We start from the raw sequence: 12227 nt of genomic DNA on the forward strand, positions 1-12227 counted from the left end.
TGATGGGGCTGCTGATCTTCATAGCCTAAATCTAAGGCTCCCTTAAGAGGTCCAAACTTCACAAGACCTGAGCAGCCCCCCACTTAAAATTAGGCCTTCGAAAGTACCTGTTTGACACCCTGCCCCAGGATGTAGCCCCAGGCACCACAGAAGTTCACCACTGTTGACCAGCCTTTAACTGGTGAGAAGTTTCCACAGCAGACTGGGGGCAGACTGTAACCCTGTGATACACTGCATGTGCTTTTAGATTCATTTTTATTGATGTCATTCTATTTTTAAGGGTGATTTATTTTTATCACCATGAGAGAGGCAGCCCTGTGGTTTTACTGTGGGACATAAATCCTGCCTGAATTTCAACCTTTTCGGGTCAGGGATTTTATCCTCTCTCTGAGTATCCCAAGAGATGGGTGCTGGGGTTTCCCCTGTCCTCTGTCTTCTTGGGCTGGGCAGAGCACCCATGAGAAGGTTGTCCTGTCTAGAGGATGAAAGCCTCCCCTGTGAAGAGCAGAAGAGCCAGGGTTGAGGTCTTCCAGCACATTTATAGCTAATCTGACTTCAACTTTACCCTTGGAGCCACTCTCCATGGCAGTGTGGATCCAGCCTGGAGATCCAGTGTGGTCCCAAAGCTTCCTTGCTCCAAGGTGTAGACAGATCTCTGTGGGTAGGACCCATCCTTGGTGGAAGTCCCACTGGTTCCTGTCCCACGTTTGGACAGAGAGCTTCAGGTCACATATGCTCTGTCTGGTGAGACTGAAACTCTCACCTTTCTACTACCTCTTTTGGGTTGGAGTTTTAGATGGGATCTGTCCGTACCACGTTCTGACTCGTGACACCAAGTACTCCTGCAGTGCGAAGAATAATCCCCAGCGAAAACAGAAGCTCTGAAACACTAGGAAATGCCAAGATCCATTTTGCTTGCCTGACCTTAATTTGCCTTCCCTCACGTCTCTGTCGTGTGACTCAGTCTTTAATTAAGTGATTGCTGCCCCCCTGACAAATTTCAAACCTGTGTTGCAAAGCTCATCAGAGCGTTTCGGAGGCAGCACCGACATCTGCACATGAGCCAAATGTCGTCTTCCTCGTCCCTTCTGCCTTGGAAGCGGCCGGGCTGGTTGGTCTGACAGGACTGCAAATACAGAAACAAGCGGATGCTGCTGGGGGTCTCCTCCCTGCAGATGTGACAGAGTGGCCATGCCCAGCCATGGATGAGGCAGGTCCCTCCTGGGGGCAGGACGTGCTGCTCGGCTGGGGAGGTTCAGCCAAAACGCCCCATCCTCTTGGCAGGTGCTGCCTGCGCTGCTTGAGACGAGAACAGCAAAGGTTTGTTGTCTTTTGGGACTTGCTGTCTGCACTCTCCATATTTTGGACAGATGTGGGGAGCATTGCCGGTGCCACTGCTTGTACCACACACTGGGATACCTCTGGGTACAATCCAGGAGTGCTTCTTCTCTGGCCTCCCTTACCAGCACCGGGAGCGTTGATAAGAGCGTCTCTTTGCAGCAGCATATGCAAATCCTGATTTGTGAGCACAATTACCTGCTTTGTATGCACAAAACTGATTCACTTGCACATTCTGTGGGCATCACCGAAGAGACCTGCTGGAGAATCGGTCCCTCAGGGCCAAATGCTGGAAGAAACAGCCTCTGATTTTGTGCTGTCAGGCTTGCTGGAGCAGTGGCATAAATGAGATGGATAGCTACCTTGATTAGCAGGTGCAAATGTGTTGAAATTTTTTTCCCCATCTACAAATCAGGCACTTCTTCATCAAAATTCTCTCTTTGCATCCACAATTGGTGGCACCCCCAAAGCAATAGGCGGGGGCTTGTAAGGACCAGATGAAATGTGGTAGTGAAGGGTCTTTTCTGGAAATTGGCAGGAGAGGGGGAAAAAAAAAAGGTTTCCATCATCTTCCAAATGGGCCAGTTTGTCACCAGAGCCACAGATGGTGCTGCTGTCTGGGTAGGACAGGGATGTTGTGGGCAGGAGACAGATGAAAGTAATTTTTAAACAGAGCCATTTTTTTCTAAGGCAACCTGTTAAGGGGATTTGGAGGTTGCAGAGTTGAGCATGTAAATCAGGAGATGACCAACCTTGGCGAGGGTGTATTTGTGTTTATGAAAACAGCCATTTCCTCCTATAGTTCAATTTAATATCATGCAGGTTTTGTCCACATCAAGTAATATTTGTTTGTTCTTGTGCACTTCTGCTATTTTCACTGTTGGAGGATCCCAGTGCCTTTATTGACTTAGACTTCATAAGATGAGGTTCTGTCTCTCCAAGGTATGGAGTTTAATAACTTGGTCAAAACCCATGTAATATACGATTCCTTTTCCTGTGGTGGCACAGCTTGCCTCGTGCTCCAAGCAGGGCAGGAGGCAGTTAACTCCCAAGCTAATTTAGCTTCAGGCTGAAGTGTTATACATAAACAGCAATCAAAACTCGTGCCTGCGAGGGGCCGAGTTAAGGTTATCTGTGCTGTCTTTACACTCTCATTTTCTACCATTAGAGTGTTTAATCCTGCAGCTGCTAATGTTCTTGTAATGGCATTTCTGTGCTTGTCTAGAGAGCACAGGGAGGAGGGAAGAGGAATGAGTTTCCTTGTACAGAACCATGCCTGAACCTGTCTCCCTGACTGGGCCCATCCCACCAGCACTGCAGGGGATTCTCACCCTGCCATGGTCAGCTGTGGGGCAGTGCTCACCCCAGAAGATGGCACAGCAGACCACCCTTGTCCACCCTCGGCACCTCTCGGTGCTTCCTTGGATCAGCTGTGCTCATGTGCCCCTGGCAGCGCAGTGTGGGAGCTGAGCGGATGATAATGAGAATTAAATCCGTGCAGAGCCTAAACTCAGGCACAATCCTTAGAGGTTAAGCTTGTGCTTAAGTACTGTGATGGATCTGGTGAAGAGGGTGACTTGCAGCAGGGGGAGAGGAGGGATAACTGTCAAATTGACTCCAGGTTTTCCCTCCGTGCTCCGTGCCAGGTCAGGTGGGCAAGAGCCACCTTCCCTATCTTATTCCTCGGGAGCTAAACTGCTTCTATGGAAGTTGCATTTCTCATCAGTATGAAGCAGAGGCTCAGGTTTGGAAAGTGCCATCCCCTGAAGGGCAAGGACAGCAGATACCAGGGGCAGAAGAGAAGCTTTTCACAGATTTTCACTGGGAGCTGGTGCCACTGCTGCCCTTGCTGTGGAGGATCCACATCCTCAGCCAGAGGCCAGCCCAGGCCTGAGGAGCAGCTCTCTGAAGGTGCTTCACTTGTTCACTGAAGCTGGGAATTTAATGAACTATTAAGACCATTGTTCATCCTTCCCTGTGTTTAATTTTCTCTGAATCTCCTCAAAAGAGGCCCTTGCTCTGTTATCCTGCAGGGACACATCAAGTTCTTTAAGGAAGGGGTTTGTTGTGGGGTTTTAAATCTTGGTACCAACGCTGTGCCAATGTGTGTCTTGTCCTATCCCTGGCAAGCCACTACCTTGAGACAACATGTGGACAACAGCAGAGCTAGGGGCAGCACAGGGTGTCCTGTGTAGAGGCAGGAGGCAGCCAAGCACAGGAGTGCCCAGGTTCCCTCTGCTTTGATGGTTCCTGGGCTGCAGCTCCTGCTGCAAGCAGTGGTGACAAGGGTCACCACCAGGACAAGGGTGAGCACCAGGGATGGAGGTGCTGCCGTGGAGCAGGGAATCACAGACACTAGCAGTGCCAGGAGAAGGCTGATGAGCCACAACTTTGCTGCACCACAGCCAAAGCTCCTCCAGCTCCTTAAATAGAATCGCCAATGACAGCAAAGAGCAGCTTCCCTGGGAGCACAGGGATTCAGGGAGCCTCCACTTCCCGCTGTGCACTGGGTGGGTGGATTAGGGGGATCTTGCAGCATTATCACCACGGATCGACTCTTGCCCTAATGAGCCTAACAGGATTACTGGCAGTTTGTCCCTCAGCTCTGCTCTGCTGTTCCCGGGCAGAGCATGGGGACGGGCAGGGAGGATCTGGGTGCAGTAGGATACCCTGTTCCCCCTCTGAGCAGAAGCAGCAGCAGTGTGGTGAGCAAAAATGGAAGAATTGTTTAGCAACTTCCAGCTTAGATATAAAAAAAAGAAAAAAAAAGAGAGTTAAAGCCTTGAGCTGTGCTGGTCAAGATGCAGCAGGAGCTGGAGGGCTGTTGTCCTCCACGTAGCTGGCTTTGCACCGTGCCTGTGCCGCCGGAGGTGGTGAGCTCGGATGTGGCTTGTGTTACATTTGTTTCCTTCAGGCATGAGCAAGCCTCAGCATAGGCCAACCCTGAGTCAAAATCCATGGATGCTAACGCTGGCTGCAGCCTGCTCCTGCCCTTCTGCAGCTCCAGCACTGAAGCCAGCACGGAGCACAGGCAGATGAGAAACGCTTTGCTCAGACGGGCAGAGGCAGCTCACGCCTGCATGCTGAAACTGGGTTGATTGTGTCCCTAATTGGCCCTGTTCCTCCAGATGAGTTTCCAGATCCTTCTCCCTTTCCCAGCTGAGAGCAGGAGTGACAGACATTTCTCCAGGAGCTGTGTGCTCCCCACTCCTGCCTTTCCGCATGGGGCTCTGGATGGGGCACTGGGTTGAGCTGTCAGTCATCTCTCCCACCAGCCTCCATGGGGATGAAGGCACAGAGGAGGAAGGTTGCAGGTGAGATGTGTCTGTGGTGTATGGGGATGTGTCCTGCTGCTTCAAACAACGGGTTCACTCTCCCTGAGCAGAAACTGGCACGGAGGCTCTGTGTCACCTGTAATTAGTCATGGTAGCATAGTCTGTGATGAGATGTTGTGTAAGTCAGTCAGGAGAGGGGAGTAGGGGAGGATGGAGAACTCACTGCTGTGAGTGCTTCCCATGGCCTCAGCTCCTCCCTTGCCCATCCACGTAGCTGTAGGTGTCACAGGAATGTGTCTATATATTAGAGATATATCTGAATAGAGAGTGGAACCAGGCTTTGCAATAGAATGAGAGGCAACCGGCACAAACTGATACACAGGAAGTTCCACTTAAATATGAGGAAGAACTTCTTTACTGTGCGGGTGACCAAGCCCTGAACAGGCTGCCCAGGGAGGGTGTGGAGTCTCCCTCACTGGAGATATTCCAGAACCATCTGGACACAATCCTGTGCCATGAGTTTGAGCACGGATGTTGGACCAGATGACCCCACCAGTGGTCCCTTCCAACCTGAACCATTCTGTGATTCTTTGAATGATGTGTTTTCAGAGCCTCTTGCTAGGGCTATGGTGCTGCATTTCCTGCTTTATTCAGAGATTTTCCTTCTCCTCCCAGCATTTTGTTTAAATGGTAATAGAACATTGGACCTCCAGAGCTGAGCACCAGGATCTGCCCTTGCTTAAACTGGGCGAGCAGCAACCCTTCCCTTTCCTATAACTGAAAATTTGCCATGGATTATCATACCTGATTTGTGGCTTATGAATCCAAAGGCAGAGGAAGGACTACACAGGCCTGTGTTTTTACCATGAGCAGGGTGTGGGGTGGTGGCTGCAGAAGCAGGATGCTCGTCACGGCTGTTGGTAGATCCTCATTCATTTGTGCTGTGCAGAGAGGCGTGTGCAGGACCTGTGGAAATTGCATCCAGCTTCAGGTGTGGCTATTTGTCAAACTTGGTTACTTTAGTTGACTTTGGCTTTAACCTCAGCTCGAATCCTAACTTAGCTGCAGCAATGCTGAGCAGATAACTGTGTCTGTCTCAGAAGCACAGATTTAGTGTCTCTGAACAGAGGCACTGCTGTTTGGTGGCTTGTTTAAAAACACACCCTAAGAGGGGTTAGAGGTACAGGAACCCCTGTTCCTGCCACTCTGGGAACTTTATCAGATGTTTCTCATCCCATGGGGATTAGCCAGGCTCAGCATCCTCCTTGGCTCATCATCATGCCCAGGGAGGATGGGAACTGACTGAAAATAACAGAGTAGTTCAGAGGGCCAAAGGAGGAGGGTGGATTCTGATGGGGAGAGAGCAAAAGCTCCTGAGAATCTGTAAGAGCACAGCAGGTTCTTCTGAGGTTTTCTGGAAGCCCCACTAGTTGTCTGTTTGTGGTTGTAGATACAGGAATAGATCCTAAACCATCTATCCTCAGGAGATGGAGTCCCCACACTTCCAGCAGACTGCAACACTCAGCCAACCCTGTGCTTGGGAGCCTTCCTATCCAATTTCTAAAACTCTACCAAAGGGGTGTAGATCTCCCTGGAAAACCTGTGGAAAGCTGGTCCCGAGTGGTTACAGAGAGGGGCAGGTATCCCTAGTCTCTGTGCTGTGGGTGGCTTTCCCTGGAGTCCTCCTTGTCACCCGCCCTGTGTCTCCTGCCCAACTGGTGCCACCACTTGCCCTCTCACTTACTGAAATAAACCTCCCAATAAACCTCCCGATAAAGCCTCGAGCACCGGCTGTAGCTGCTGAAACTCCGAGATTGGAGTCGATAAAATCAATATTTCTGCAGGTTGATAGAGTTTCTCCTTCCGACGCCAAACTGACAGAGCAGTAAACAAGCCAGCAGAGAAAATAAACCCTCCTGCACCACAGGGAAGGGGTTCAGCACCAGCACCCCCAGCCATCAATACAGGGGGAGGCGTTGGGGCTGCCGGATGCCAACCTCTGTAGGTGGTTTTTCCCTACTTGCTCTAATTTCTGTGGCAGGAGCTGAGCGTGAGCCGGTGCCCCAAGACTCCCAGCTCTGCTTCGCAAGCACTTTGAGATGTCTCTCATTTGCAGAGCATATATTTGTTATGTAATAAGCACCAGGAATTAATGATCCACGGCACGGCTGGGGAAACTTGCGCACTAAGCACCCAAGGAAAAAATAACTTTTCTTTTTTTTAAAATCACTGATGGAGCCATTAGGACCTGTGTTTTCTTGTGCCGAGACCGCCCCAGCCCCCAGGCACGGTTCAGCCTGAGCAGGGCCAAGCGCCACCATCTCTCTCCCAGCTCTTTCCCTTTGGAGGAGCAATGTTCCTGCCGCTCCCGTTATGAATCATAAGGTTAGCAGCTTTTGACAGATCATAAATCAGTGCTTCGAAGTCGCTAGGACAAATCCCAGGACATTTAATCTTTAATATTAGACGCGTTTGAGGCAGTGAATATTTCATGAAGGTGCTGTTGCATTTTAGCACATCATTAGCCGTCTATTTCTCCCCCCCCCCCCCTTTCCTTTTTTTGCTGCCTCTCCCTTTTCAGGCATCTCTTCCTCAAAAATATCAGCAGTTGAATCCCCTTCTCGCTCCCCCCGACAATAAAGCTCTTTACTGTAATCCCTGTGAGGCATTTTAAGAACTTGCTTAGGATCCCCATGAGCACCAAGGCACCTGCCAGTCTGCATTGCCACCGTGCTGGGGGTACCCCCCTCCCAACACCCCTCCCGTGTTTACAGCTCATCCTGCTGCACAGCCAGGCACGGAGGGGAGAGGAGGGGAGGGAGGAAAAACATTGGCAGCAGCTTGTAGCAGAAACTCCACGTGCAAATCCAATTAATCTTTTGATTTTGCTGTTTCTTGCTCCGGGTTATGTATTTCTACCAAACACTGAATCAATTTGGGCCAAGCGCGCGCGAGTTTCTGGTGTGGGAAATGTCTTCTCTTGCTGTCAAAAGGGTGTAACAGGGTGAGGCAGCACCCAGAGAGTGGAAGGGAGCAGGTCTGAGAGCCCTTTTGTTGTGGGATGGGGGCATGGCAGGGGAACTGCCTGTGGAGGACAGAGTTTGGGGGCTTCTGCATCCTCCTGTGAGAGTTTGGGCTGCAGGAGACTCCGCTGCCCCATCCTGTGTGAGGTGCCAGGAGCAGAGGTGGGAAGGAGATGTGACCAGAATGGGTTTGGGGCATCCCTCCTCAGTTCATATGTGAATTGGACACTGGTTCTGCTCAAGCAAGGTCAAAAGCCCTGCTGAGGAGTGAGCCCCTGGCTCCTGAGCAGCCCCTCTGCCAGACCTGTGGGTAGATCTCAGGCCAGGGGCTGGATCCACGCGGGTACATCTCCGTGGGGAATATTTCTTGGGGGCCATTGAGCAGAGGTTTGCTCAGCCTGGAGAGCTGCATGGCTGCACAGGAACACTAGGTAAGGACAGACCTTCTGCATCATGAAACCTCATTCCCAGCTATTGTGGGTGCTGCATCATGTAATCCATCCCAGAATAACTACAGGTTTTTTGCAGCTTTCCACATCTCCTCATCTCCTCCTTCATGGCTCCCAGAGGTTTCTGGGGTCCAAAGTGCTCCAGATCCATAGCAGGGAGTAGGAGTGGCTGTGAACATGCAGAGATGGGCAGCAAGGGAGGGTCCAACTCTGCAGTCACTGATGTGCCTCTGGGCCAGAAAGGTCTCATCCTTCCCTCTTCTCTTTTAGGAGAGTGCAGCTGCCACGAAGGGTACGCCCCAGACCCCGTCCACCGGCACTTGTGTGTGCGCAGTGACTGGGGACACAGCGAAGGGTGAGTCGGGACAGGAGGGTGGGTTTCTGTCCTGGCTCTCCCATAGTGGTGAGGAGCCTGATTCTCCTCCCCTCGGGTGATCACTGGCCCCAGAGACCTGGGACCAGGCTGTGCTGCCTTTCCTGCTGAGTGATGTGCTCAGCTGCTCTCTCCATCCCTCCTCCCAGGCCGTGGCCCTACACAACGCTGGAGCGGGGATATGACTTGGTCACAGGAGAGCAGGCACCAGAGAAGATACTCAGGTGAGTCAGAGGAGGGGTCATGTTGGACATTTGGGTGGGGAGAGCCATGAAGACATACCAGCAGATGCAACCTCTTGGTCACTCCCAGCTCTTTCATGTGCTGGCAGGGGCACACGAGTGTCATTTGCCTGTCACAGACCTGAAAGATTTATCCAGGTAGAGAAGGGTTCTCCTCTTGTCCCCTCAGGAAACACAAGGCCAATGTGCACAGAGAGTCCCTGTGGGCTGAAAAGAAGAGCTTGGCCATCCCCTTCTGTTGCATCTCATAGAATCACAGAATACCCTGAGTTGGGAGGGAGCCACAAGGATCATCGAAGCCCAACTCCCAGTTTGGCACAGGGAGGGGAATGCCATTATTCCTCTCCCATTTGGCTTTCAGGACAAGCCCAAATTACTAACTTATCTCTTGTGGTGCCACCACTGCTCTGACTTCAAGGTGGGCAGGTGCAGTGGAGAGCCACCATTCCCTGAGGACACTCTGTTCCTTTGTGACATGTTTGCCCTTATTCCAGGTCTACCTATAGTTTGGGTCAAGGGCTGTGGCTTCCAGTCAGTAAGAGCTTCGTAGTGCCCCCTGTGGAGCTTTCCATCAATCCTCTTGCCAGCTGCAAGACAGATGTTCTGGTGACAGAAGATCCAGCAGATGTCAGGTAGGAAGCAGATTTCTTGTTTTCTTCATGCTTGAGTGACTACACCGCTCTTTAAATTGTTATTGAGGATGCAGTAATTTCTATGATGATAGGTTTGATTAATTTTCTTCCAATAAGAAATGTGATGTGATGGCCCTCCAGGCTCTTTGGTCTGATGGGTCTAGGCCAGGCCTGAGTGTGTAACTCTGAAGTCTGCCAGTACAGACGGGTGAATTGGTAGGAGAAGGCAATTTTAAAGTGGCTTAAATGTAATGTTAGATTGCAGTGCTTAAATGGATGCATTTACCAGGATGGAGGTGCTGTCATCTTTCTGAAACTCACACATACATCACATCCACCTGGCCTTTGATAGCTGCTGGGATGCTCATGAGGGGTGAAAGGCTCTGTTGCTCATCCAATTACTGTACAATTAGAGGGGTTTTTACTTCCTGGAGTTCAGTAAATGCCTGGATATTTTTCTGGCTCCCCCATTTTGGCCAGTTTGTATTTTAAGCAAATGTCCTTGGACTTGGGATAGTCTGGTTCTGAGGCAGGACCTAAGAGGGCATTGCAGGAGGAGAGTTGCCCTGGTGGAGGGAGAGGGTGTTGCTGAGAGACTGGGCTGAGCGTGGGCAAAGGAGGTCCCTGGAGAAGGATCCAGGCACATCAGTTGCCTTCTGTACCCCAGCTGGAAAGAGGGGCCTTGGAGAAGAGGTGGTGATCACCTTGCTGGTCATTGTTCTCCTTGGTCTGATTTACAGGGGCTTAACTGTCAACTATAAGGGTTTAATTCTGAAGGTATTTAGTGCCTATTCTCCTCTATCCCATTAAATTAAGATTGAGAATGTGAGTGTTGGGTGCCAGGGAGACTCCATGACCCCTCCCTCCCTTCCTCCCTCTCTTCCTTCCTTCTTGCTGCTTTCTCCAGTTGACTCCAAACACAATTTCCTGACTTGAAAATTCTTGCCTGTGTTGTGAATCGTCTTCCTGGGTACCAACAGGATCCTTGTGTCCCCCAGTCACTTCTGTCTTGTCTTTTCCCAGAGTGGTGGGGTGGTGGATTTCCATTCTTCCATACCATCATCTTGGCAGGGCTGTGGTTAAAGCAAGTGCCTACAAAAGCTATGGCAGAGCCAGGACTGGCATCCAAGAGGTCCTCGCTTCCAAGAGTGTGTTTTTGTTGCTAATCAGTGCTTGTTCCCTCTCCTTCAAAAAGAGACTGATGGTACATATCTATCACAATTTGGCTCTCTTAGGAGCGTTGTTTTTCTTGTCTGCAACAACTTCTGCTTTTCATTTGAGAAGGAGAAGGGCTGCCTTGGTTTATGTTAACATTTTCCAAGCCAAAATGCCAGGAGAACATTATTTCTTTCTTGCCTCCTCACATCTTCATTAAAAGGACCTCAGTGAAGGTAGAGGCTCAGAAGCTTGTTTTCTGCTCCAGTGCAGTAATTGTCTCTGGGCACTGATCCTCGTGGAAAAGTCTCTGAAGGATGGATGAATGCCAGGCAGGAGGAGGGGAGGTTCTGCCATTGAGGTTGTTGCCTTCTCCCCTCATAAAGGGAACCTGAACTGAGAATTCCAGGTATAAATATTGGAGTGACTCAGGTAGAATTAAGGGGAGGCGAGTTCACGGCGCTTGTATCTTACACACAGGAGTTGCTAAATTATTAAAACTTTAATAAACGTAATAATAAATATTTGATGTTGAATTATGGAAGGTTTCACAGATACAGTGAGAAGCGAAAAGCGATCTAATATTTCTGCAGGAGAACTGAAACACTTCTCAAAGGTGAAGCTGCAAACTTGGGGTCCTGAGCACCCCGGGGTGGGTGGAAACCAAGGTGATACCTCCTGAGTGGAGTGGGATGGTGCAAAGGAGCTGGGGCTGTTCAGATCCACTGCAGGTGGTGAGCAGGGTCAATGTTGTGTTTGATGCTCATGGACACCACGTTGACCTGTCTCTGAGAACTTCCTCTGAGGTTCTTGGGTGCTTTCACACGATGAGAAAGGTACTTTTAGAGCTGCTTATCTTGCAGCCACTTTTGCTTTGTCATTTGTGGAATGACACAAGAGTTGGCAGCTTCTCAAGGGAGCGGTAATGCAGCAGTTTTGGTGGTTCAGATGTTCAGGTGATGACCCGTCACGTCAGACCAACCATCAGAGGTGAACACATGCTGTCCACGCTGTAGATGTTCAAACACAGCCACCCCTCTGCATGGAGGGGACCTGTTCCCTGGCTGTGGGACTGTGGTAGTGCTGCTGACCCTCCATGCTGGGAGCTCCTGTAGGTGTATCAGAGAATCATCAAGGTTGGAAAAGACCTCCAAGATCATCAAGTCCAAGCTTTGCCCAAACACCACCTTGGCAACTAAACCATAGCACTGAGTGCCACGTCCTGGCATCTCTTGAACACTTCCAGGGATGGGAACTCCACCACCTCTGTGGGCAGCCTGTTCCAATGTTTAATCACCCTTTCAGTGAAGAAATTCTTCCTGAATTTCCTGAACCTGCAGTGCTTGGGCTTTAATACAGTCACATCTCCATGCCGTGGGGGAGACCCTGGGCTGTGTTACACCAGCTGCAACACGGCCGTGTCTCAGCACCCAGAGTGCCCTGTTTGCTGTCCTGTAATGTGGTGATGGTGGCTCAGTCCTGTGTCTCTTCTGTGTCTTTAATAAGGAGCGTGCTGCATTCCTCCAGACCTTTCATTAGTCTGACACCTTTGGCTCGGAGGTCGCTTGTCTTGAAGAGTTTAATGGAAGGAAATTGCAGAAAGCCTGGCTCGGAGAAAACAAGTGATGAAGTCTTTACAACTCAGAGGGCTAAAGGTTCAAACGTGGCTCTGTGTTTTTATGAAGACGCTGGAGATTGCAGAGGGACAGGTGGGGCTCAGCCTTTCAGCAGCTCTCTGGG

The 12227-nt window shown here is 50.5% G+C and overlaps 1 protein-coding gene across 1 annotated transcript in view; it reads left to right on the plus strand.

The window, feature by feature from the left end:
• ASTN2 (astrotactin 2) overlaps positions 1 to 12227 on the plus strand; it is a 324150-nt gene that overhangs the window by 134432 nt on the left and 177491 nt on the right. Inside the window, exons 8-10 of the mRNA XM_064677101.1 lie at positions 8356 to 8440; positions 8608 to 8682; positions 9195 to 9332. Of these exons, the coding sequence (XP_064533171.1) occupies positions 8356 to 8440; positions 8608 to 8682; positions 9195 to 9332 (298 nt within the window). The remainder of the gene's footprint in view (positions 1 to 8355; positions 8441 to 8607; positions 8683 to 9194; positions 9333 to 12227) is intronic.

Source organism: Pseudopipra pipra, chromosome 20, assembly GCF_036250125.1.
Source record: "Pseudopipra pipra isolate bDixPip1 chromosome 20, bDixPip1.hap1, whole genome shotgun sequence".
Taxonomy (NCBI): Eukaryota; Metazoa; Chordata; class Aves; order Passeriformes; family Pipridae; genus Pseudopipra; species Pseudopipra pipra.